Source organism: Sapajus apella, unplaced genomic scaffold (assembly GCF_009761245.1).
Source record: "Sapajus apella isolate SASKATOON/1434 unplaced genomic scaffold, GSC_monkey_1.0 scaffold106, whole genome shotgun sequence".
Taxonomy (NCBI): domain Eukaryota; kingdom Metazoa; phylum Chordata; class Mammalia; order Primates; family Cebidae; genus Sapajus; species Sapajus apella.
The window spans coordinates 3,963,264-3,989,781 of record NW_022437046.1 but is presented as its reverse complement, the minus strand read 5'-3'; the positions used below and the strand labels follow the sequence as shown (position 1 = coordinate 3,989,781).

The following is a 26,518-nucleotide window of genomic DNA, read 5'->3' as shown; positions in this document are numbered from 1 at the left end:
GCCAGAAAAATAGTCCTGGGGGTCTTTAGCGGAGGTGCAGTGCAGCCAAAGTCTTTATTAGTCCCCGTACCCCTGGCTCTCCATTCCTCCCACCCATACCAAACCAAGGCTGATGGGGAATTTGGTTTATCAATGGCCCATTCACACTCCCCCAACCACCCCTTCCAAATCTGATTTCATTCTCATCTGTCCTGTGAGGTGCCCTGAGAGGAAGCATCCATCCCGCCCTTCCTGCCATACTGCAGTCCCCAGGCTGTGGCTGTGTTCTCCTGGAGTCTCTGCAGCTGCACCTCAGCCAGTGTCTGCATGGCCTATGAAGCTCTCCCTGTGGGATTCCTGGGAGTAAGTTGGGCCTTGCCCAAATGGGTGTGAGGCTCATACAGCCCAGGGGAGGATCGACAGCTGGGAAAGAGGTCAAAGGTGGCTGCTACAGGCGTCTGACCTGGAGTTCTCCCTGGCCAAAGACTGTTTCTTCTAACGCACTGCCTTTCCAGGAAATGCTGGGGCAGGTGCTGTTCCCAGAAACACCGCCTTCGCTGCAGGGGGATTCCTTGTCATCCTGCAGGCAGAGCTTCAAGGCCTCTTTCCTCCAGCCTCCTCCCCACTCCATGGTAAACCCATGCAGGTCTCTGCAGGTCACTCTGAATCCCTGGTCTTCTGGGTGGATCTTCTGACTCTGCAGGTATGCCTGTAGCTCTCTGGCACTTGTCCCTGTCTGACTCTCTTTCCTGCTCTGTCTCCTGCCTCTCTGCCTCTCCCAGTCTCTGCTGCAGCCCTCTCTCCGGGTCTGACCTCCCTCCCTTTCCCTGCGTTCTGCTGACACCTGTTGATGTTTCGCTCTCCGACCTCCTGTGCACCTATTTGAGTCTGCCTGTCCCTGCACTCTGTCTGACTACACTTTTCTCTTGTTCTCTGTCTATTTCTGTCTTTGTTTCCTTTGAGAGGAGAAACAGGACTCCATGAGGGGGTCAGGGGCCTCTTTCTGTTGTCTTCTAGGTCTCTGTCTCATCGACGAGGCTTGCTGCGTTCCCTGGCTGCAGGTGAGTAAATAGTGTCCCTTCATGCTCCTCTAGCCATTCACTTACTCATTTAACACACCTTCACTGAGCTCCGGCCACGTGCCTGGCTCTGTGCCAACAGCTGTGAGCACCCACCCCACCCACTCTACTTTCCTCTGGGAACATGTCCCCCAGGCTCACTCTCCATGCCCCTTCCTTACTTTGTCCAGACTTACCTATCCTGGGTCCCATGACTGCTAGGGTGCAGTGAGCTCCAGCCCTAATTCAATTTCAGGACCTGGAGCTTAGCAGGGGAGAAGAAGCGAATCTTCTCAGGGGCTCCTGGAGGCAGCAGCTAGTGAGCCACAGCAGGGCTGCAGTAATGGTGAGAACTCCACACACTGGGTCAGTTCTTCTTGGGCCACACAGGACATCGGACTCGTCCAGGCACAGGTTAGGGATTCCTGCTCAAACTCAACCCCAAGTGTCTCCAAGTGTCTGTCTCCCTGGGTCCCTTTCTCTTTCTGTCTCTCCCTTGCTTTGTTTCCACAGCTGTGGAAGGCTGGGTTTGTTCAGGTCCAGCCTCTCTGCGAGGAGGAAGCTGCGCCCCGCCTCCCTGAGGCTCAGCCTTCGCTTGTGCTTTTCCAGCCCCTTGCCTCAGCATTGCCCTTAGGTATTTTATCCTGCTCTGTTAGCAGCAGAGAGGTGGGGGGCAGAGGGGCTGTTGATGGGTCTCCCCAAGCTCCCCAGCCTTTCACCCTCTTCCCCCGAAGTCCTCACTGCCCTTCCCTTTTCCACCTGAGCCCTTCTCCTACAAGCTCTTATTCCCTTTACAGAACTTCTGTCACCCTCCCTTAATAGGAGGACCCCATAGAAAGCCCTCGTTCCCCCACTGAGCAGTTGTCCTCTTTCACTGAACCCCTGCCCCCCTCAAGCCTGCATCCCCTCTCACTAAATCCCTCATCTCCTCTCTGAGCGCCAAGAATCCAGAGCAAGGAGGGACTCTGTCCACTAAGTATCCAGTGGCAGCCTGCCTGGGTGGAGCTCATGGTAGGAGGTCCATCAGTTTCAGCCATCTAGGCAAGGAGAGGAGGGAAACAGAATGGAAAATGTGAAATTCCCAGAGTTTTCTGGACTGAGGACTGAGGATGGAGGTCCAGGAGCCAGACAGACCTGGGTCCCATCTCACTTGTCATTTGCTGCTCAAGTTATCTCAGGCAAGTCCCAGCATCTCCCTGAGCGTCAGTTCTCTCATCTACAAAGAAGGGACACTAATCCTCCCTTGCAGAGCCACTGTGAAGGTTCAGTGAAGGAGAAAGAAGCCAAGCCTGGAGGCTGGAGTGCAGAGAAGGGAGTGGCAGAGGTGGGGCTCAGAACAGGGCAGCAAGGGAAAGCAAATCCACTTTGCCTTTCCCAGCTTGCACAGCACTTTCACATGCAAGGCCCAACTGGGTCCTCCCATTGACGCTGTAAGGTCAGGTTATTTATTTCGCGATTTTACAAATGAGGCGTTTAGCCTCAGTAACTTGCCAGAGATCACCCAGCTGGTAGGTGGTGGATGCCTTGAACCTCTGATGCTAGAATCAGGCTTTTCCCTCCACCCAGACTGTCTTCTCTGCGGAATATCTCTGAGTTTCCCCAAATCTAAAATGCAGAAGTGAACCTTAAGGTCAGGTTATTTATTTGCTGATTTTACAAATGAGACATTCAGTCTGAGTAACTTGCCAGAGATCATCCAGCTAGTAGGTGGTGGGTGCCTTGAACCTCTGATGCTAGAACCTCTACCCAGGCCTGAGAAAGATCTCTGTGTTTCCCCAAATCCAAGAAGAGGAAGCGAACCTGACCCCGTCCCTGGAATAAGGTCTTTACCTGGAATGAGGATGTGGGTTTGCACACTTTCAGGGTGCAATCACAGAGAAACATACATCCACTCCACTTGGCTCCTACTTGCTGTATGAGGGTGCTAGTAGGAACTAGGGGATGTGTGAAATAATCACAGATCTCCCTGGCACTCAGGAGGCACTCAACAGATACTTGTTACATAAATGAATGAGGCTTTGAGAAACCAGAAATGTGAGTGAGGAAGGTCAAGAGTTGGCTTAGATTGATAGAAAGACCAGATCCTGATGGGTTTGACTCAGGGTCTGACCTGATTAGACCCTGCTTAAGAAAAGCAAATTGGATCTCTCTCTCCAAATCCTTCTGACCAAAGTCAGCACCGTGAATCTTCACAGGGATCGGCAGAGGTGCAACCTTCCAGATTCCAAATTACAGGTATGAAGACCCTTTTAAACTTTCTGGAAGCCCAGTTACGCTCATCTTGGCCCCAGAGACTGAAGAGGTTCTATGCATGGAACGGTCTCAGCAGGGGGATCAGCTCAGCTGGCCAAGTTTATGTCATCTTTTTGTTTTTGTTCATTTGTTTTTGAGACAGAGTCTCTCTCTGTCTCCCAGGCTGGAGTGCAGTGGCCATCTCGGCTCACTGCAACCCTGGCCTCCCAGGTTCAAGTGATTCTCGTACCTTGGCCTCCCAAGTAGCTGGGATTACAGGAACATGCCACCACACGTATTTTTAGTAGAGATGGGGTTTTACCATGGTGGCCAGGCTATTCTCGAATTCCTGGCCTCAAGTGATCTGCCCACCTTGGCCTCCCAAAGTGCTGGGATTACAGGTGTGAGCCACCACACCTGGATTATTTCATTGATCTTTGAGTCAAGCAATGCACAGTACCTCCCAGGCCATGGTATATATAGTACCCTCTGGTATGAGCAGCTTTAGTTTATTACCTCAACTTCCCTAGGCTGGCAAAGCCTGGTCCAAGAATATTCCTGAGCTTGAGCTGTGAAACCGGAGCAAGGGTCAGGTACCCAGGAGCCTCTGAGACTTAGGCTAACATGCCTTCTGACCAGCTCCCTGGCTAACCCATAGTCAGCTCCTGCTATGAGTGGCCCAAGTCTGAGGTCTGACCACACTGGTTTGCACCCGGGCTTTGCCACTTGCCAGTATGTGGTGTTTGCTGCGTCTCATGCAAGTATTACATGAAGGTGCATTTTACAGAGCACCATGTGTGTGGATCACAACACCATCTGTGGATTCCCACAGTTTACAAAACTTGATGCCTTTTTTAGAGTCCTGTGCTATTGGCAAAGCCCGGCGCAATCTGTAAAACTCTGCAGCCTCCAGGGCCTCATAATAGTCACAGAGCCCTGTGTCTTAGCATGCTAAGAATGATGCTGTTCATAAAACCCTGCGCTGTTTGCAGAGCATAGCCCTGCCCTTCCTTAAGTCAATCCACTTAGGAAAATGTCTTTTAGTAAACCAGAAAAAATAGGAGACTCTTCATTTTATAGAACTATCTGCTTTGGGGTACAAAGGAAGAGTGCTGGGCTCCAGATTAAAGAGCTCAATGCTGGTTTCGGCGCTGTCGTAATCCTGCTGTAGGACTTTGGGCAGATCCTTTGCCCTCTCTGGATCTCCGTCTTCCCATCTGTAAAACGGAGATGGTGACATCCAACCACCCACCTCAGGCCTATCCTGAGGATCACAGTGAGATTGCCCAGCAGACAGGGCGTGGGGGGGATGAGAAGGGGAAGAGTGGCCAGAGGCTTCTTCCTGAAAAAGGCTCCAAACTGCTGCCTCAGCATCTTCGTTCCCACTTCCCTTCTGGCCTGGCAGCCAGGAAGGGGATATCTATAAATGAGCTACGGGCCAGGCAGACAAATGAGGACCTCAGCCAGAGCCTTGGCCTTCCCTGGCCGCCAGACGCTGCCTTGGAGTCAGACCCTCACTGTGCAGACACACTCCCGTGTATGGCCCGTTAACTCTGCCCAAGGAAGACACTGTCTTCCTTATTTCACCCATGAGAACACTGCTGCTCAGAGAGGCCTCCTGTCTTGCCGGAGGCTACATGTCAAGTATGTGGCAGGGGCTGGGATCTGAGCCAAGGACAACAAGGATGGATGCCTGGTATCAGAGGTCAGAGTGGGAAGGAATGTGGAGCTCATTTAATTCAACCTTTTCTTTTTTCAGATTGGGAGACTGAGGTCAGGAGAGTGTGGAGACCATGGGGGAGTCACTGTTTATCTCTCCCTAGATAAACAGGCTTCAGTTTCTCTAGCTGAAGAAACTGAAGTTGTTAAGAAACAGGCCCCATCCTGGCAAGCATTCAGGGCTTCCCCTGTCTTTATTGGCCCAGCTTCTCCATCAAGACACAGCTCATCTCCTAACTGCTAGGAGAGGAACAGATGTGCAGGCGGGGTGGGTGTCCAGGTTGCACAGCCACCTAACCTCAACACAGCCCCTGGCTCTTCCAGCGCCCTAGCCTTGTATAGCCCCTGCTGTGCTCCCTGCAGCAGCTTAAACCCCACCCGGAGGTTTCTCCCTACCTCCAACCACTACCTTGGGAAGTTGCCTCCCCAGCTCCCATGTCCAGGCTCTTTTGCCCTGCAGCAGCCTTCCCCTGGTTCCAACTGCCTCCATCTCCTAGCATCCCTCCCTGAAAGTGACAGCTCTATGTCCCAGAAAGAGCATGAGCTTGGGTGTCAGTTTAATTCTAACCCAGTACAAAGCTCTAATCCAGTACAAAGCTCTCAGAGACTGTTTCTTCATCTGTAGAATAGAGATCAAAAGTGATAACTGAAAAATCATGAGAGCTATGATTTGGAGATAAGACTTTCTTTTTTCTTGCCCATGCTGGAGTGCAATGGCATGATCTCAGCTCACCACTACCTCCACCTCCCAATTCAAGCAATTCTTCTGCCTCAGCCTCCCGAGTGGCTCCAGCTGGGATTACAGGCATGCACCACCACGTCTGGTTAATTTTGTGATTTTAGTAGAGACGGGTTTCTCCATGTTGGTCAGGCTGGTCTCGAACTCCTGATGTCAGGTGATCCACCCGCCTCAGCCTCCCAAAGTGCTGGGATTATAGGTTTAAGACTTTATTTCTTTTAAATGGTTACAGCCTACAAGGTGGCCATTCTGATGGGCTGGGGAGCTCAGTCTTTGGCAGAGTCTGGAAACAGACACTTCAAGGGAGGAGGGATTGGAAAGAAATTTAAGTTGAACGGGTTGACCAAATATATATATGCAACAGGTTATAGGAGGAATTTGAATATTCATGAGGTGGTCCTAATGCATGCGTATTGAACAAATATGCAAGTTACATATGACCCATGTTCACCTTGGGTTGGAGACTTTACATTTAAATGCATTACAACTAGGCCCAGCACATCAAAAGGTGAAGCAAGGACATGAAGACCTCAATGCACAGTGTCTATAAATAGGCCAGAACCCATCCATGATCAGTGGTCTCTTATCAGAAAAAATTCCTGAAATCAGTCTCTAGTCCAATCAGAGCTGTAGTTGTGGCTGGTGGAACGGGGATCAGTTAGTGTCTGGCAGTGGAGGAGCGGCAAATTGTTTCAACATTGCTTATCTCAAGGCCAGGGCTTATTTAGCTACTAGAGAAAAAGAGAATCATTGTGGCCGTGAGAACATAGTTTATTCTTTTAAGTGTATGGGTGAGGGACTTAACACTTGCCTGGCATGACCCTAGGTCTTGTTTCTTTTTAGAGACAGAGTCTCACTCTGTATTCCAGGCTGGAGAGCAGTGGTGTGATCTCGGCTAACTGCAACCTCCGCCTCCCAGGTTCAAGCGATTCTCCTGCCTCAGCCTCTTGAGTCGCTGGTACTTCAGGCGCAGGCCACCACGCCCAGCTAATTTTTTGTATTTTTAGTAGAGACGAGGTTTCATTATGTTAGCCAGGATGGTTTTGATCTCCTGACTTCAAGATCGGACCCACTCGGCCTCCCAAAGTGCTGGGATTACAGGCGTGAACCACCAGGCCTGGCCAGGTTTTGTTTACAGTTTGGCATCTTATTGCCACAAACAGCCCATCCTGCAGGTCTTACGATCTCTGTTTTAACATGAATGCTGCTCAGGTGTAGTGTCTAAGCCACAAAAGGGAGGGGGATAAACAGGGTGTGTCTGACCTTTTGTCCCTTCGTGGCCTCAGTTTTTAAAGGGCTCAGTTTTTAAAGGACTCAGTTTTTAAAGGGCTATCTGGGGTCCCCTTGGCCAAGAAGGGGGTTGTCCACTCAGTGAAATGAGGGGCTTAAGATTTTAGTTTTAGTCAACACAAGAAAACTCCTGGCAGGACTGTCCTAAACCCCATCATTTTGCCCAATCGCCTTAGTATGTGGTACGGCCTTTCCCTCCTGAGAGATTGCCCCCAGCCTCACCCAGTGACCTGGGGCTGCTCACCTGCCCTCTCTGATCTTCAGTGCCCTTGTCTGCAAAACGCCTTCCCAGAGCTGCCATACAGCTTGGATGAGCTGATGGATGGATTAATGCTTCCAAAATTCTGAGAGCTGAGCAGACATGAGCCATTATTAATATGGCAGCGATGGTAATGGTGATGACTCTTGTAATTCTGGAAGCAGAGGCTGAGAAGGATGTAAATCACTAGAAGTACATGCTAGGTCAGCCTGACCTCACTGACAACCCAGGGGAATAAATCACTGGGAAGGCCCACTGAGGTAGGAGGAAGCTCAGGAGCAAAATGGGGGTTCCGCAGGTGGGCGGGGGGACTACTGTTCACAGCTGCTGTTCTGCAGGTGTTGCAGGGCTCCAGATTGGGCACTGGTTGGCCTTCAGCCCCCAGCCCCGGCTCTACCACTGACATGCTGGTCAGGTCGAATTCCCTGCCTGGTCCTCAGTCTCCCTACAATAAATGGTGGAGGGTAGGAGGCGCAGGTGCAGTGGCTCATGCCTATAATCCCAGTGCTTTGGGAGGCCAACGCAGGAAGATTGCTTGAGGCCAGGAGTTCGAGACAAGCCTGGGAAACATAGCAAGATCCCATCTCTACCAAATTTAAAAATTAGCCGGGTGTGGTGGCACATGCCTGTGGTCCCAGCTACTGGGGAAGCTGAAGTGGGAGGATCCTCTGAGCCCAGGAGTTATGATGGCACCACTGCACTCCAGCCTGGGCAGCAGAGTGAGATCCTATCTCTAAAAAAAAAAAAAAAATTAATGGTGGTTGGGGGTGGGGATGGTGGGGTTGGGGGAAGCGCCTCATTCTGCTCTGCCCCTGTCTTTTGGAGTCTCATTCTGCTCATGGCCCACATAAGCTAATGGCTATCCCACTGGTTTCCTAAAGCGTCAAGTGTGGGATTACAGTTAATAGCGTGTGTCTCCTTGGAGAGAGGACCCGGGAGAGGGGTGGTGCAGCAAAGACAGGGAATGCCGAGAGCGGGGGTTGGGGATGGTGGGGGGTGCTGGCAACTGCAGGATGGAGCAAGCCCCTGCCGGGCACGAATAATTTGGAGGAAGGGCCCTGCTCCCCAAAGACTTTGCAACACTGCCCCCTGGGCGCTGGAGAGGAAGCCGGTGCCCTGACCTTCTCTGAGACTTCAGTCAGGGAGGGGACCTTGAAGAACCACTGTCCAGAGGCTAAACTGGGCGGGCCAGAAGAAACCCAGCTAGGGTTGTCATTGCCTGCCCGCCTTCCCCACTGTCCATTCCCTTCACAAGCCTCTCAAACCTGCAGCTCTGCCCTGGTCTATCCCACCACCACTCTTGTCTGGGTCATGCCCCAGCCTCTTTCCCACCTCCAGTCTCACCCCAAGCCATCTTCCTGCAAGCCAGTGGGAGATTTCTAACCCTTAAATCCTACCATCCCCCTTCCTGTGTAAAACCCTGACTCAGGTCCCAGTGCCCCCAGGGGACACCATTCTTCTCAGCCTGATATTGAGTGGCCCCTGTCCCTCTGTCCAGTCACATCTTCTGCAGGTCACTATCCTCACTCACAGATGAGACATTACAGGGTATTTAGAGCAAGGAAGGCTCTGGGGCAGGACTTTTCAGGTGTGACTGCTGGCTTCCCCCCTTGGTAGCCATGTTACTTAATTCCTAGCTTGCAGTATTCTTTTTTTTTTATTTGAGACTGAATTTCGTTCTGTTGCCCAGGCTGGAGTGCAGCGGCACGGTTTCGGCTCACTACAACCTCCACCTCCCAGGTTCAAGTGATCTCCTGCCTCAGTCTCCTGAGTAGCTGGGTCTACAGTTGCACACCACCACACCAGGCTAATTTTTGTATTTTTAGTAGAGACGGGGTTGCACCATGTTGGCCAGGCTGGTCTCAAACTCCTGACCTCAGGTGATCTGCCCACCTCAACCTCCCAAAGTGCTGGGATTACAGGCATGAGCCACTGCACTCCACCTGCAGTATTTCTTTTAGATTGTAAAGTATATATAGCATAAGATTTTAACATAAAGTTCAGTGGCATTAAGTGCATCTTCCTTGTTGTGCAACCATCCTCACCATCCATCTGCAGACCTCCTGCATCTTTCCAAACGGAGGTTCAGACCCCTGTGCTCTTCATTCCACCTCTGTTTTCTCAGTTGAAGGATGGAGCTAATCATGGGGTGTGCTTTGCAGTGCTTATAGGTGGGTAATAGGTACTCAGGCAATGTTAGGATGTTTTCTCTTTCTTTCTTTTTTTTTTTTTTTTTTTTTTTTTGAGAGACGAGTGTTTTTTTGTGTGCCAGGCTGGAGTGCAGGGGCGTGATCTCGCCTCACTGCAACCTCTGCTTCCCGGATTCAAGTAATTCTCCTGACTCAACCACCCGAGTAGCTGGGATTACAGGCACCCACCACAATGCCTGGATAATTTTATGTATTTTTAGTAGAGATGGGATTTCGATATGTTAGCCAGGATGGTCTCGATCGCCTGCCTTGTGATCCACCCGCCTCAGCCTTCCAAAGTGCTGGGATAATAGGCGTGAGCCACCACGCCCAGCTGTCTTTTCTCCTGAGGAAGATACTCTGGAAAGTCAGTGCAGCAGCACTGCATGGAGTGATCGCTAGAAACCCACAGCCCCCCTGCTGCCTGGCTTCATTTCTGTGGCTCAGGCAGAGTTTCTGAGAGCTGCTGGGGAAGCATGCCACCTGTCTCATCTGGGAAGATGAGTCACTTCCTCTGCTGATGGGTTATGAGCCTAGGGATGGGAAGGCAGGAAGCAGAAGGCAGGCAGCTGCTTCTTGGCTGGGCGGGGCCTCTGCAGCAGCTCCCATAAGAACCGTGTGGCCAGGCGGATTCTCTCTGGCCTCTGGGCCAGGGTAGGACACCCTAACTTGCTTGTGTGCCAACTCTCTGAGGAGGGGCTGGAGCAGGCTAACTGGCTTTCATCAGTGCTGCTTATCCAGAGCACATCGGTTTGTGTTTTGCTTGACTCTCCTTTTCATATCAGGCTCCCAGCACACCACCCTCCATTCTGCGCACAAGCTTCCCCGATTCACGCACTCCAGCTGTTCCAGGCATGCACATCTAAAACCATCTCACCTTCTAAGTGGCACTGTTCTTATTTAAATGCCTGTCCTTTTTTTTTGTCCCCTAGGTGGAACTAGGGGAGAGACCAGGCCTCAGGTTTCCCTGATGGATCCTGGTTTCTGGCCTGCTCTCTGGCCTGGGGGGCAAGTGGATCTCTCCAGCAAACAGGTTCAATGGTGGTGTCAGAATCAGAGGTAGGTCCAGACAGGGAGCCTAGAGGTGCACAGAATCTCCTCCTAAGAGTCCTTCAGCTGGAGACTCCAGTCTCTTCAGTTAAAGATATCAACCATCTTCCAGAAAGAGCCAGCGGTGGCAAGCAGTTCAGCTTAAGCAAAAAGCCTTTGGAGTAGCTTAGGCTGGAGCTTGGCCAGCATTAGTTGTGTGGCATAAGGCAGATACTTCATTTCTCCAAGCCTCAGTTTCTTCTACAAAATGGATGCAGCAATTACGACTAACACTCATCACTTGCTGAGCACTGTTCTAAGCACTTGTATCAGCTCAGTTAATGCTCCCAACTGCCTACTATAATCCCATATTTACAGATGAGAAAACTGAGGCACACAGAGAACTGCCCAAGGTCACACAGTTAGTAAGAGGCAGACAAGAATTTTTTTTTATTTTTATTTTTGAGATGGAGTTTCACTCTTGTTGTCCAGGCTGGAGTGCAATGGTGTGATCTTGGCTGATGGCAACCACTTCCTGGGTTCAAGCGATTCTTCTGCCTCAGCCTCCCGAGTAGCTGGGATTACAGTCATGCGCCACCACACCTGACTAATTTTGTATTTTTAGAAGAGACGGGGTTTCTCCATGTTGGCCAGGCTGGTCTCAAACTCCTGACCTCAGGTGATCTGCCCGCTTCAGCCTCTCAAAGTGCTGGGATTACAGGCCTGAGCCACCATGCCCGGCCTAGGTGTACCAGGATCTTAACCTGGATAGTCTGGCCGCAGAGGCTAAGCCCCTAACAGTGGCACTTAACTGTCTCAAAGGGCAGATTTGAGGACTCAGGCATAGTCCACTGGTCCCTAAGCCATGAGATGGAATACAGAATAAGCCCAGTACTGAGCTACTGCCTTTGACTGACCCTGGGCATTTTACTTTCCTTGTCAAATCTCAGGTTTCCCTCCTACAACACGAGGGGCTTGAACCTCAGCTCAGGCTCAGCAAAGAGCTCACCATGTGCCTGGAAACCTGCCCCTCCCAGATCCCTGCTCTGAGCCTCCCATCTCCTCAGAGTCAGCCCCCATCCCCAAAGCCTATGTGGCAAGCCTGCCTTCATATTCCTTTGTCTCTTACTCCCTCTTCTCGCTAAACTCAAGGCCCACTCCTCATTCCTGTGGAACCCTTGCACGGCCTCCTTAATCTTCTATGACTCCAGTCTCCCGAGTTCTAATCCAACCTCCACATCCTACTGGAGCCATCTTTCCAAACTGTAATCTTTGTTTATGGGGGGAACAGGATCTTGCTGTGTCACTCAGGCTGGAGTGCAGTGGTGCCATCCTAGCTGACTGTAGCCTCCAACACCAGCAATCCTCCCACCTCAAGCTTCCCAAGTAGCTGAGACCACAGGCATGTACCACCATGCCCAGCTAATGTTTTCTTGTTTTTATTTTTGTAGAGATAGAGTCTTGTTATGTTGCCCAGGCTGGTCTCAAACGCCTGGGCTCAAGTAATCCTCCTGCCTCTGTCTCCCAAAGTGCTGGGATTACAGGTGTGAGCCCCTGTGCCCAGCTCCAAACCCCAATCTTTCCAAACCCAGCCTTTCTCCTCAGAGCAAAGCTTATATCTTAGTCTAACACTGGCTGCTCATCACCACACACCTATAACCTACCCTATGGGCCCCACCCAACCACCCTTGTCCCTGCCCAGGGCATACCATGCACTTTCGTCCCTGGCACCTGCTTATGCACAGTTTCATCAGCTCAAACGCCTGGCAATAGCACTGCAGCACTTGATTTGCAGAACATTCTCACAGAGAGTCTCACTAAACCACGCTTGAGCCAATATTGACATTATTATTACCCCCATTTACAAAGAGGAAACAGAGGCAGAGAGAGGTGAAGTCACGCGCCCAAATACACACAGGTGGTACGTGGAGCTGGGATTTGAGACCAGGTGCCTTTGGCCTCGATAGCTGATGCCCTCGTGCTGGGCCCACACTGCCCCCTGGTGGCAGCGAGGATGGTGGTGGTGATGCGTTTGCTGGAGGCCCAGCATTGGGGACGCATTCTGGCCTCTCCTCCCCTGAGCTCCATGGCCTCCTCTGCATGGTTGGGAAGGTGGCCCAGGTTCTCCCTGGACGTGTTTATAACCTCCTTTTGGCACTTTCTTTTTCCAGCCTCTCATGTCTGTCGGAGCCTCACACACCTGGGGGAGGGAGGGCAGTAGGGGTGAGATAGAGAGAGACAGATCTCCACCGTTCCCAGTGTTTCCAGGGCAGAGCAGTGCCGGGACAGGGTGCGGGCAGCCAGCCTCTGGTTCAGGGGGAACTTCAAGGGTTGGGCTAGTTTCTGTTCTGAGCTTAAAAGTATACCTGAAATACATGGGCTCCTCCTGGAGACATTTCTGTGCCTCTCCAATTTCTGTGGAGGGAGACAGTGGATGGACTGTGTCTGGACTTCTCCATGGTTCCAAGAGAGGGAAAGTGGCTTGTGCAACTTGGATGAAATGTTTATGACGTCTGCTTGTGACCCTTACCTCTTCTCAACCTGCACCACACCAGCTCAGAGCTTGCACTTAAGAAATACCTGATGATCAATGCCCCATTTTACAGAAGAGAAAACAGGTTTTGGAGAGCTAAATGCCAGGCTTCAATCCAAATTAGTCTGGCACAGAGATCGGAGCACTTAACCACTATACTGCCTCCCAGACCCATTGGATGGGGAATAAACACTCCCACAGTCTCAGTATCTGCACAAAACTCCCCATCACTCCAGTCGTACGTGAGGATGGGCCCTCTGCCTGCAGCGCCAAATCTGCAAATTGACCTTACCTGCACTCTTGCTACTCTCTTGTCCCCCACGCGATGCCCTGGGAGCCGAGCCACTGGCTTCAGAAGCTCTCCTCCTCCTCCTCTGTTGACCATCCTCTTTCTCTCCCACTTCTTCATCCTCCTGCTCTCTACTGGCTGCTTCCTACCCATGAATGGTGGAAAATATGCTCAAATATCTCCAATTTTTAAAATACAACAAAATTCTCCCTGACTTCTTGCTGTGGTCTGAATGTTCGTGCCTCCTCAAAATCCATATGTTAAAACCTGGCCAGCTGTGGTGGCTCACACCTGTAACCCCAGCGTCTTGGGAGGCCGCGGTGGGAGAAGTGCTTGAGGTCCAAAGTTCAAGACCAGCCTGCGCAACACAGTGAGACCCTGTCTCTACAAAAGAAACTAGCCAGGCACAGTGGCATGCACCTGTAGTCCCAGCTGTTGGGGAGGCTGAGATGGGAGGGTCACTTAACCCCAGGTGCTTGAGGCTGCAGTGAGCTGTGATGGTGCTACTGCAGTCCAGCCAGTGCAACAGAGTGACACTTGGTATCTAAAAAACTTAAATGAATTCATGAATGAATAAATAAATTAAAATTTAAAAGGTCAGGCATGGTCTCAGCTCTCAGCTACTTGGGAGGCTGAGGCAGGAGGATTGCTTGAGGCCAAGAGTTCAAGACGAGCCTGGGCAACATAGCAAGATCCTGTCTCTACCAAAAAAAAAATTTTTTTTTAAAAATAAAGCAAACCTAACCTCTAGGGTGATGGTGTTTCATGGTGGGGCCTTTGGGAAGTGATTGGGTTATAAGGGTAAATCCCTCTTGAATGAGATTACATACCTTATAAAAGAGGCCTGAGAGAGCTTGTTGGCCCCTTCTACCATGTGAGGACACAGCTAGAGAGTGCCATCTATGAAGCAGAGAACGGCCCTCACTAGACACTGGATCCACTGACACCTTGATCTTGGGCTTCCCAGCCTCCAGAACTATGAGCAATAAATTCCTGTTGTTCATGAATTACCCAGCTTAAGGTATTTCATTATAAAGCCTTGAACTGCCTAGGACACATCTCACCAGCCTCCAACCATCCACGTCTCTTTACAGCAAACATCTTGAAGATATCATCTATTCTCTCTCCATTTACTCACTCCCAACCCTCCATGCTCACTGTTCCACTGGCCTGTTCACACCTGGGCATCAGTGACCTCCTCATCACTGGACCCCACAGACACTTTTCATCCGGTTCTTGTCCTCTTGGGCACATCAGCAACATTTGATGCTGTGGACCACAGCTGCCCTAGGGAGCCTCTGTGATACACACTTGCCTGTTTTGCTTCATGCTCCCTGGCTGTTGTTTCTCGGTATCTTTTGCAGACATTTCTTGTTCTGCCTCAGTCTCGTGTAGCTTCCCCCCAGGGTTCTGTCCTTCTCACACTATACTCTCTCCCTAGGTGACCTTGTTCACTGCCATGAGCATATGCCTCCCAAGTCTTCACTTGCATCCACTCTCTCTCCTGAGCTCCAGGCATCAGTCAGCATCGCCACCATCTGTCTCATACCCAAACCAGAATACTGGGCAACATCTTGAACCTTTCCAGAATCAGCTGTCAAATTCTAACTATTCCACCTCTTGAAGATTCTCCTTTTTTTTTTTTTTTTTTTTTTTTTTTTTCTCACTCTGTTGCCTGGGCTGGAATGCAGTGGCATGATCTCAGCTTACTGCAACCTCTGCCACCCAGGTTCAAGAGATTCTCCTGCCCCAGCCTCCCAAGTAGCTGGGATTACAGGCATGTGCCACCACACCTGGCTAATTTTTATATTTTTAGTAGAGACGGGGTTTCATCATGTTAACCAGGCTGGTCTTGAACTCCTGACTTCAAGTGATCTGCCCACCTCGGCCTCCCAAAGTGGGATTACAGGTGTGAGGCACCTCCCCCAGCCAGATTCTCTAAGCTTTGATAGTTAAGAGGCATGGCTTTGGAGAGAGATTGGACTCTACACTAACTCGCTATTGGCCCAGCAGAGGGACTTAGTTGCTTAACCCTCTGAGCTACCTCATCTATAAGACAAGAGTAATGGAAATTACTCATTGGATTAAATGAAATGAAGTATGTGACTTGCAGGGCATAGCAATTAGTACAAGTAAGCACTCAATAAAGGGCAGCTGTCATCTGCTGTCATTGCCATTAATACTCCTCCCAATCTGTCTCCTCACCACCAAGCTCCCTGGCTGGCTGCCCTGCCTCTGGTCTCTCCCACTCCAAGCCATTCTCCGTGCCACAGGGGGTATGAGCTTTCTCTCAAACATGTAGCTGACTATGTTAGTCCCCTGCCTGGGCCTGGTTCTGGCTTTCCAATGTCCTCAGGCTGAGTGTTTAGTCCTCAGCTTCAAGGCTCTCCTCCCTCTGGCCCCTGCAAACCTCTTTAGCCATTCCTATTTGGAGACTCCCAGTCTCTCCTTCTATATTGCAGCTCAAGCCAACTTCTATCTCCCCTCTAACACACCTTCTGCTTTTTCTACACTTCGTGACTTTGTTTACCCCTTCCTTTGTGGCCCGCTCTCTCTCTATTCATCTGCTTAAAATGTATGACCCATGAAGAGATGTCTTCCATGATGCAAGGCGGCTTTTCCTCCTCTGGGCCCTTCAACTCTATGATAGCAGAGATCACAGTGGATATGATGGATAAGGTTTTGACTGGCTACCCCACTAGACTGTGTCAATTCCCTGTGACCACGTACCCGGGGCAAAGCAAGCTTTATTCAATGTGGAATAAAGAATGAGCCTCAGTTATCCTAATGTTTAAAATGACAGCACTGGCAGCCAAGCCTGGTCAATCCAGAGGAGAGGAAGAGCACTGGTAGCTGGAGGAGATGAAGTCACAGAAGGCCCCCTGGAGGAGGTTGGGCTTACAATTATAAGGCCTCTGTATTAGTCTGTTTTCACACTGCTGATGAAGACACACCTGAGACTGGGCAATTTATGAAAGAAAAGAGAATGAGGAAGACGCAAAAGTGGAAACCCCTTACTCATGGTGGTGAGTAGGCTCTCATGAGACTTACTCACTACCATGGGAACAGTATGGGGAAAACCGCCCCCACGATTCAATTATCTTGCACCAGGTTCCCTCTCACAACACATGGGATTTATGGGAGCACAATTCAAGATGAGATTTGGGTGGGGACACAGAGCCAAGCCATATCAGCCTCAAAATGATAGAGAGAGCAGGAGAGCGAGGATTTAGGGGACTGAGTGGCTCTCTATTCATCACGCTTGTTCCTCCAGCTTCAATACACTCGAAGGGCCCCACCAGCCCATAGCACAGCATTTGACATTTACACAGAAAATTTTCACAAACCTTTTCATTTGTGTCATTAGTTGGTGCACAGAGAGGCTAGAGTGAGAATTAGGAAATCTGAGACTTCCAATCCTACCTTGTCCTTGGATTGCTGTGTGACTTTGGGCAATCCCTTTCACCTCTGAGCCTGTTTCCTCATCTGTCACATGTGGATACCAATGGTTGCTCCATACGTGGGAAGGTCCCCACAGACTGTAAATTTCTGTGTCCCACTGAGGACTATTAATCTTGTTGTACTAATTATTAGCAAAGCCCATGGTAGCTGCTAACCAGCCACCTGGGAGTCCCCAGAAAATATTACTCAGGGCCCCAGTAAAAAGGGACCTCTGGGGGTCAAGGCCCCTGCAGGCCAGGAAGGGTAGAGCTTGAGGGTTTAATGGAAAGAGGCTCAGCTCCAACTTGATTCTTCCCACTGAGGCAGAACCTGCTCGGGGAGAGGAAGGAGCAGCCTGGGTGGGGCAGATGAGCTGGGCCGACCTGCAGAAGTCTGGGGCATGAAGGCTAGAAGCGAAGTGCCCAAAGCCAGTCATAGCCAAAGAGGGGTTAGGCCCTGAGAGGACAGCATTTGGGGAGGTGGGCAGTTAGGGACCCTCATCCAGCTAGGAGAGGGGCTTTAAGAGAAGGGATCTGAGCCAAACTCTTTGTGCTCTGATTTAAAGGATTCCAGGTATGCAGGCTATGCTGCTGACTTGTCATCTGTGTGACAGTGGCTGGATCAGACCCCTCTCAGGAGGTGGACTAGGAGCTCTCTATAGAGCCCAGTGTTGTCTGATTCTGCCGCAGCACTAGAGAGAAAGCCCTGAGGTTGTCAAGACAGTCATGGTCCAGTCTGCCTGTGGAAAACTGGGAAGCCAGGTGCCCAGACCCTACTGCCATGTTGGTTTTGTAGAAGAGTCAGAACACATCCAGGCCCCAGGGAACCCCCAGTCTGGTGAGTGAACCTGGACAGCTGCCGGTATTATCTGGGCTGCCAGACAAAGGCAAATATAACCTCCCACAGAGGACACTTGGGAACCCTGGACAGGGAGCAGGCATCTGGCTTCAGGTGTGGCTCTGCCACTAGCTCTGTGTGGCCTTGACCAAGGTCAGCTCCCCTCTCAGCTTTTTAAAACATTTATTTTTAAATTATTTGTTATTTTTTATAGAGACAGGGTCTCACTCTGTTGCCCAGGCTGATCTCGAACTCCTGGGCTCAAGCCAGCCTTCTGCCTCAAGCTCCTAAAGTGCTGGAATTACAGGCATGAGCTTCTGTGCCCAGCCCTCTTTTACTTGAAAAAAAAGAAAAAAAGGAGGGGGGTATTGGACTGCCTTGCTTGCTTTTAAGGACCCTTCTGGCTCCCATGTTCTGTGACTGCCCAGCAAACTTGGCACCTCTAGCCTTCCCTGGTCCCACTCAGTGCTGGGAACAGCCTCTCAGAATTGCAGCCAACTTCAGGGAAACGTTGTTTCTATCCATTTAAATGCTGAAAGAAAAGAAAGGCCGGAGCGGTGGCTCATGCCTGTAATCCCAGCACTTTGGGAGACTGAGACAGGTGGATCACCTGAGTTCGAGACCAGTCGACCAACTGGTGAAAACCCGTCTCTACAAATACAAAAATTAGCTGAGCATGGTGGCACATGCCTGTAATTCCAGCTACTTGGGAGGCTGAGGCAGGAGAATCGTTTGAACCTGGGAGGTGGAGGGTGCAGTGATCTGGGATTACGCCACTGCACTCCAGCCTGGACAACAAGAGAGAGACTCTGTCTCAAAAAAACAAAAAACAAAAAAAACCTGCTGACTAATCTATTATGAGAAAAAGTTCACTTTAAATCACATTAACCCATTTATTCATTAATTCATTTATTCAAAATATTTATTTAGGGTTTACTATGAGCCAGATTCTGCCAGGTACTCAACATTTATGCTCAGGTCATGGATCCTGGCTGCCAGGACCTTCCTCACGCAGATATGCCCAGTCCACCGCTTCCTTAAGTCAGGGACAGCATTTTCCCACCATTTAGAGCTTCTATTTTGTAATCAGTTCATGTGAAACTGTTTTAAATGCCATCAGAACAAAACAAAAATTTATGGTTGTCTCTGAAATCAGTCTAAGAAACAGAAAAAGGAAAATAAAACCTTCGCCTAATTTTTCCCCAGGTGGAAACCAGAGCTTCCAAATTCTCTAGGTAGCCCAGCTCTATGGAAAGGGCCCAGACCAGAGCCAGGAGGCCTGGTTTCCAGGACAAACTCTGACCCTGACCTGCTGTTGACCTGGGGCCGATCCCCCAAGCCCCATCCCCACTCCCACCACAGTTTGATTTCTTCATTGATGAGGAAAGGACAGGGATGAAAGTGTCTGCAGGGCCATTTCCACCCTTATGTACTCTGTGACCCTAGAAAGATTTTATTAGAAGAGGAAAAAGCTGGAGGTGGCCTTAGGAAAACCAAGTGGAACTGGTAGAGATATGGCTGGGGCGGAAGAGGCAGTGATCCAGATGTCAACATAACCTTAGCCCTGCAGAACTTAGAGGGACAAGCCCAAGGCAAAGGGCAAGTCAGCACCTTCCTGTGGTTCAGTTCCATTGGCTGAAAAGTCTCACTTCAGAGGTCCTGGGGCTGCTTGAATGTCCAGTAATCTTCCCCGGCAGGTTGGTCTCTGCAATGCGTGGTCTCTCGTGACCCTGACTCTGAGACTCTTCAGTTCTCTGTAGAACCCTCTGAACTGAGGCCAAGGAAGGAAGGTTGGGTGGCAGGCATGACATGGCTGAGAGAAACAGCTGCTGAGCTGCCCCAGCGAGAGGAGGGACTCACAGGGGGACATGGGAAGTACCCTAGGGTCTGCTTTTCCTTTTCTTTTTTTCTTTCTTTCTCTTTCTTTTCTTTTGTTCTCTCTCCTTCTCTCTCTCTCTCTTTCTTTCTTTCTTTTTTCTTTTCTTCCTTCCTTCCTTCCTCTTTGAGACAGAGTTTTGCTCTGCCACCCAGGCTGGAGTGCGCTGGCACAACCTTGGCTCACTGCAACCTCCAACTCCCAGGTTCAAGCAATTCCCTTAGCTCAGCGCCCCCCCCCGGTATAATCAGCTGGGATTATAGGCATGTGCCACCATGCCTGGCTAATTTTTATATTTTTAGTAGAGACGGAGTTTCACCATGTTGATCAGGCTGGTCTCGAACTCTTGACCTTGTGATCCACCTTCCTTGGCCTCCCAAAGTGCTGGGATTCCAGACGTGAGCCACCCCTCCCCCCACCCCCAGCCCAGATCTGTTTTTTAATAGGGATAGAATTCATTTTCAACTTGGGTTCCATTCAGGAAATAACTCCTTCCATCAAAAGCATGTACAGTGTCTCTGCCCTCTTAGAGTGACCAACAGAGGGGTTTCCCAGGACATGGGACTTTCAGTGCTAAAACCAGTTCTGGGCAAATCAATATGGTTGGTCACTGTCTGATATGACAAAGAGAAAGGATACAAAGACAGATCCCAAGGCAACCACCCAGGTTAGATAGAGACAGACAGAGCAAGCCGCTGCACAGGCACACAGAAAGGAAGAGATTTCTGGGGTAAGCAGACAGCATTTTATAGTGCTTCTTGGAGGAAGCAACTAAGGAGAAAGATATCACAGAAAAGGAATTCTCACGTGAATGGAGAAACTAAATGCGAGAGACTAAAACAAAGGGCACTGATTCAGACATAACATTCCACTCAGATGGAGTGAGACGAGAATGGGGCGGGGCATAGAAGAGGAATGGAAACCAGAGCACCACAGAATTCACTCTTCCAGCTGTCCCCAAAGTTTTCCCAGCAGTTCCCTAGAGCTCATGAGCTAAGAGTCTTTATCAGTGGCCCTTGACAATCCTCCAGGCTCAGAAGAACACACTTAGCATCAAGGGAACCTTAGAATAAACGACAGTTTTCACTCCAGCGTTTAGCTTCACTCACTCTCAATGAGTGATTCTGCTGTCTTCACAAGGTCCCCAAAGAAAGAACCCCTCAGGAATCGTGCCGGCATATCTGGACAGGACGGGCTTATGTCAAATGATTACAGTCAAGATCCTGGTGCTCAGAGTGGGCAAAGCCTGGTAAGTGGCTCATCGACATTACCATACCTAGAAGATTCCTTCACCTGTGCTAGTGGGAACTGGCCTAAAAATCAGACATCCTTAAAGAAGCTACTTGAACTAATAAAAGAGCTACTTGATTTTTTAATTGGCATTTGAACACAAGTAGATGCCTCTCAGGCTTTTTCTCCCCGATAGATTAAATTTGCCCACCCACGTTGCAACCTTATTTTTTAATTTTTGTAAGATAAGGTCTCGCTCTGCTGCCAGCTTGGAGTGCAGTGTCATGATCATGGCTCACTGCAGCCTCAAACTCCTACACTCACCTTAGCATCTGGAGTAGTTAGGATTACAGGTGCACGTCACAAAGCCTGACTGACTTTTTTGACTTTTTGTAGAAATGGGGTCTTACTATGTTGCCCAGGCTGGTCTCAAACTCCTGGCCTCAAGCAATCCTCTGGTCTTAGCCTCCAAAAGTGTTGGGATTACAGGTGTGAGCCACTGCGCCTGGCTGCAATCTTATGTGGTTCATTTATGTTGTTATTATTATAACCAGTGAATCTAGGGTTAGAAGGTTACTTAAAGGTTTTGATCTAGCTGCTAGCCAAGTATTAAATCTCTGTAGCATTTCAGACAAAGACCTCAGCCTTGCAACCTCTAGTTGCATGAAATTCACTAACTATCAAGCCTGTTTTTGCATTATGGAGTCAGTTTTTTGTTTTTTGTTTTGTTTATATGTTTGTTTGTTTTTTGAGACAGAGTTTTGCTCTGTTGCCCAGGCTAGAGTGCAGTGGCCTGATTTCAGCTCACTGAAAACTCCATCTCTGGAGTTCGAGTGATTCTTCTGCCTCAGCCTCCCGAGTAGCTGGGACTACAGGCATGTGCCATCATGCGCAGCTGATTTTTATATTTTTAGTAGAGACAGGGTTTAACCATGTTGGTCAGGCTGGTCTCAAACTCCTGACCTCAGGTGATCTGCCTGCCTCGGCCTCCCAAAATCCTGGGATTATAGGCATGAGCCACCACGCCCAGCCCTCATTATGGGGTCACTCTGATGTTAAGAAATTTATTTCCTATGTGGGACTGATCACTGGGCCCCTGAAGCTGCTAACAGTGGCCCCAGTTCTTTGTAAGTGTTGTTCCTTCTCTTTGACAGTCCTTAGATGTTTGTGTCCACTTCTCCTGCCCCCAAAACAGGACCAGCTCTTTCTGCCACTGCTGTTAGACATCTCACCATTCTGGGAATCTTAATTGTGCAATACAATTCCTGGAACAAAGAAAATGTTGGGACTGAGATCCATGGCTGGAAAGAAAAAAGATACTACATGTTTTAGTGAATGTTTCCCTGATTGCCCTGGTTTCCAGATGTTCCCAGTGTGTGTCTACAGACATCCAGCTCTGACCTACTGTGGAGGCCACAGCCTGTAATAGATCAGAGGACTCCTCGCCTGGTCAGCATCCCCTCTCTGCCAGAGACCCTATTTCCCTAACCCGCATCATCTTCGTGATTTTCTTTCTTCTTTTCTCTTTTTCTTTTTTTAGATAGGGTCTCAGTCTGTTGCCCAGGCTGGACTGCAATGGCGTGATGTTGGCTCACTGCAAGCTCCACCTCCTGGGTTCAAGCAATCCTCCCACCCGAGCCTCCCAAGTAGCTGGGATTACAGGTGCCCACCACCATACCTGCTAATTCTTGTATTTTCAGTAGAGACGGGGGTTTGCCATGTTGGCCAGGCTGGTTTTGAACTCCTGGCCTCAAATGATCTACCTGCCTTGGCCTCCCAAAGCGCTGGGGTTACAAGCATGAGCCACTGTGCCTCAGCTTGATTTTCTTCTTAATCTACCTGCTCATCCTGGTGAGTAATGCCCTGATCCTGGTGATTGTGATGGCAAAACCCAGCCTCCAAGAGCCTATGTACTTTTTCCTGATAAACCTCTCAGCCCTGGACATCTTCTCCACTACAGTCACCATCCCCCAAGATGCTATCCCTATTCTTGCTTGCGGACCGCTTCCTCAGCTTCCCTGACTGCTTCCTATAGATGTACCTGTTCCACAGCTTCTCCTGCTTGGAAGCCTTCATCTTGGTGGTCATGGCGTATGACCGCTATGTGGCTATCTGCCTCCCACTGCACTACCCTGTCCTCATGACCCCACAGACCAATGCTGTCTTGGCAGCCAGTGCCTGGCTCACTGCGCTCTTCCTGCCCATTCCAGCAGTGGACAGACCTCCCAGATGGTGCTTGACAGCATTGTCCACATCTACAACTGCTTCTGTGACCACTTGGCTGTGGTCCAGGCCTCCTACTCTGACACCACCCCCCAGAACTTCATGGGCTTCTGATCGCCATGATGGTGTCCTTCCTCCTGCTTCTCCTGGTGCTTTTCTCCTATGCCCACATCCTGACCTGACCTGTGGCTCCCACCTCCTGGTGATGGGCCCCTGCTACTCAACTATTGCCGCAGCCTACGTGGCCTACAGGGCTGACTTGCCCCTCGACTTCCACATCATGGGCAATATGGTATAGCCATTCTCCTCTTCTCATCCTCCTCCTCCTCCTCCTCCTCCTCCTCCTCCTCCTCCTTCTTCTTCTTTTCTTCTTCTTTTTTAAATACCTCCTTCCTTCCCTGTATATGCCATGCCATTCTCACACCTGTTCTCAATCATCTCATCTGCATGTTGAGGAACAGGGATGTCAAAGGAGCCATCACCAAGACTGCATGTCCCCAGGAGCCAGGGTGTTCTGGGGGCCCTATATCCCTAGATCCAACTAATTCGGCTCCCAGGATAACAATGACAGCACCTAGCTCTGAAGAACAACTCAATAAATAGTTTTAAATGAATTACAGCAATCTAATTTGGTTTCATTTAGTTGAGCAGAGAGCTACAATCTGGTTCTCAAATACTGGATCAGAAAGTTTTCCCAATAGTTCTGTATAATTACAGACTTCAGAATTTTCATCCATCATTAATGTAATGAGTAAAACTGTATCATTCAATCATTCATAAAAATATTTATTGGGTGTCAGAGACAGAAATGAACCAGACACAAATTGCTTTCCTGAAGGTTTCTACAGTCTAATGTAGGAGTCAGACCCAGAGAGAAAAAAACATATGGTGATAGGACAAAGCAAAAGGGGTTGAAGGAGCTCAGAATTTAGCATTTAATTCAATGTTAACATTTTATTCTGTAAGTTCTTCAATTTTTGGCATTGAGTGTCGCTTCTTTGTTAGCAAGCACTCATGTATCAGCAATACGGGCAGGGGAGGGTTGGGGACCTCGAAAAGATTGCATAAGCAAACCACTAGCTGCTTCCGGGGAGTGGCAACACTGTCCATGTTCCTGCCTGGTTGGAAGGATTCATATTCAGCTTGGATGACCACCAAGATGGGATGCTTATGGCCAGGCGCAGTGGCTCATGCCTGTAATGCCAGCACTTTGGGAGGCTGAGGCGGGTGGATCACTTGAGGTCAGGAGTTCGAGACTAGCCTGGCAAACATTGTGAAAACCCATCTCCAGTAAAAATACAAAAATTAGCTGGGTGTGGTGGCAGGTGCCTGTTATCCTAGCTACTCAGGAGGCTGAGACAGGAGAATCACTTGAACCTGGGAGGTGGAGGTTGCAATGAACTGAGATTGCACCACTGCACTCCAGATTGGGCAACAACAGTGAAATTCTGTCTCAAAAAAGATAGGATGCTTCCTGCCAAAGGATTTTTTTTTTTTTTTCAGACAAAATGTCGCTCTGTCACCCAGGCTGGTGTAGTAGTGCAATCTCGGCTCACTGCAACCTCCACCTCCTGTCTCAGCCTCCCGAGTAGCTGGGATTATAGTCACCCGCCGCCATGCCTGGCTAATTTTTGTGTTTTTAGTAGAGATGGCATTTCACCATGTTGGTGAGGCTGGTCAAGAACTCCTGATCCACCCACCTTGTGATATGGCTGCTTCGGCCTTCCAAAGTGCTGGGATTACAGGCATGAGCCACCACACCTGGCCCCTCCCAAAGGATTTTAAATCTTAGTTCTCCTCAGAAATCACACAAGAATCAGAGTGAGATGGACAGAACTGCAGTGTATCCCAATGAGGCAGAAAGGACCCTCATTGCCAGGACACAGCATACAGCAGGAAGCTGGCACTTTGCAGTGCATATTGTAGGGAAGTAAATCTGCAAGAAAGCCTCAGCACTTAACCGGACACTGAATCAGTGGATAAGAAAAGAGAATTTTTCACAAACCCCAATAATAAGGGTATTTATATAAGGAAATAACATCCTGTAGACCCATGAGCAACACACCTATGACATCTGTAGAACCAGACTCTTGTGAGAGATGAAGAATACAGGCGAGTCTAAGATCAAAGACTGTTTTCTTAATTAGAGCCATGGATTCTTGGTAGTTCTTAGTCAGAGGAAATTGCAAGTATTATTATTATTATTATTAGAGACAAGGTCTCACTTTATCACCCAGGCTTGAGTACAGGGGTGTGATTATAGCTCATTGTAACCTCGAACTCCTGGGCTCAAGTGACCTTCCCATCTCAGCATTCCACATAGGTGGGACCACAGGTATGCACCATCATGTCTGGCTATTTTTTTTGTAGAGTCTCACTATGTTGCCCAGGCTGGTCTTGAACTCATGGCCTCCAGCCAACCTCCCACCTTTGCCTCCCAAAGTGCTAAAATTACAGGTGCCTGGCTGTAAATTGCAACTAGTATTTCCTTTAGGTTTTGTAGCATAGTTTTATGTTTATGTCAACAGTATAATAAACTACATATAATTCTAAGTTCAGAGTATGCGTTCAATTATTCCCAAGCTAAACTTCAAATTAGCTTTTTAATGTACCAGTTAACGAATTAACCCAGGTATCACAGACAGATTTCTGCATCGTGTGGAAACCATCTCACTGTCACTCTTAATAGTTTGATGCCCATGGTAGGACAGAACAAATAACCAGTCTCTTCACTTCTTTCCAGAACACTCTCTTAACCCAAATTACATCTACTAGGATATGCTATATAGCATGTCAGTGGTGAAGATGAAGAATAAATAAATAGCAAATATATACTAATTGGAAAATGTGGAAGAGGCTGAGATGGGTGGATCACCTGAGCTCAGGAGTTTGAGAGGCGCCTGGGCACATGGCGAAACCCCGCCTCTATAAAAAAATACAAAAATTAGCTGGGCGCAGTAGTGCATGCCTGTAGTCCCAGCTACTCAGGAGGCTGAGGTAGGAGAATTGCTTGAGCCCGGGAGGTGGAGGTTGCAGTGAGCCGAGATCATGCCACCACTCCAACCTGGGGAACAGAGTAAGAGCCTGTCTCAAAAAAAAAAAAAAGAAAGAAAGAAAAGAAAATATGGAAAGCCAATTAGGCTTAGTTAAAAATTTTCCTCTTGAGCGATCGATTCAAGATGGCCATTTAGGAACAGCTCAGGATTGCAGCTCCCAGTGAAAGCGCAGAGGGTGAGTGGATGCCACATTTTTATTGCCCACAGACTAGGAAATTCCCAGGCGGAGGAGCCCCACAGGTCGCCAGCGCGGCTGTTTCGGCCAGCGCCACTATGTCCCCCAGCACAGTTGCTTTGCCCCGCATGGCTGCTTTGTCAGTGCCCCAGCACAGCGGTTCACCATACAAAATACACTGGTCTGGGTGCCCTTTTGGCTGGCAATTGGAGCCCCAGGAAGTCACCCATTCATCTGCTTAAAAAGGGGACTGAACAGGGAACCAGGACAGTAGATTCCAGGGCAAAAAAAGTGCCACGAATCTCAGTGCCACTGTTTAAGCCAGCACAGCGAGTCGTTGCACAGGAAAACACACAGATCCCGG

At 49.4% G+C, this 26,518-nt stretch overlaps 1 protein-coding gene and 1 pseudogene across 1 annotated transcript in view; one reads left to right on the top strand and one right to left on the bottom strand.

The window, feature by feature from the left end:
- SLCO2B1 (solute carrier organic anion transporter family member 2B1) overlaps positions 1 to 1,989 on the bottom strand; it is a 53,652-nt gene extending 51,663 nt beyond the window's left edge. The window contains exon 1 of the mRNA XM_032259077.1: positions 1,235 to 1,989. Within this exon, the coding sequence (XP_032114968.1) occupies positions 1,235 to 1,250 (16 nt within the window). The 5' untranslated portion in view covers positions 1,251 to 1,989. The remainder of the gene's footprint in view (positions 1 to 1,234) is intronic.
- A 17,409-nt stretch (positions 1,990 to 19,398) lies between these two features.
- Positions 19,399 to 23,526, top strand: LOC116536991 (annotated as a pseudogene).
- Positions 23,527 to 26,518: the final 2,992 nt, after the last annotated feature.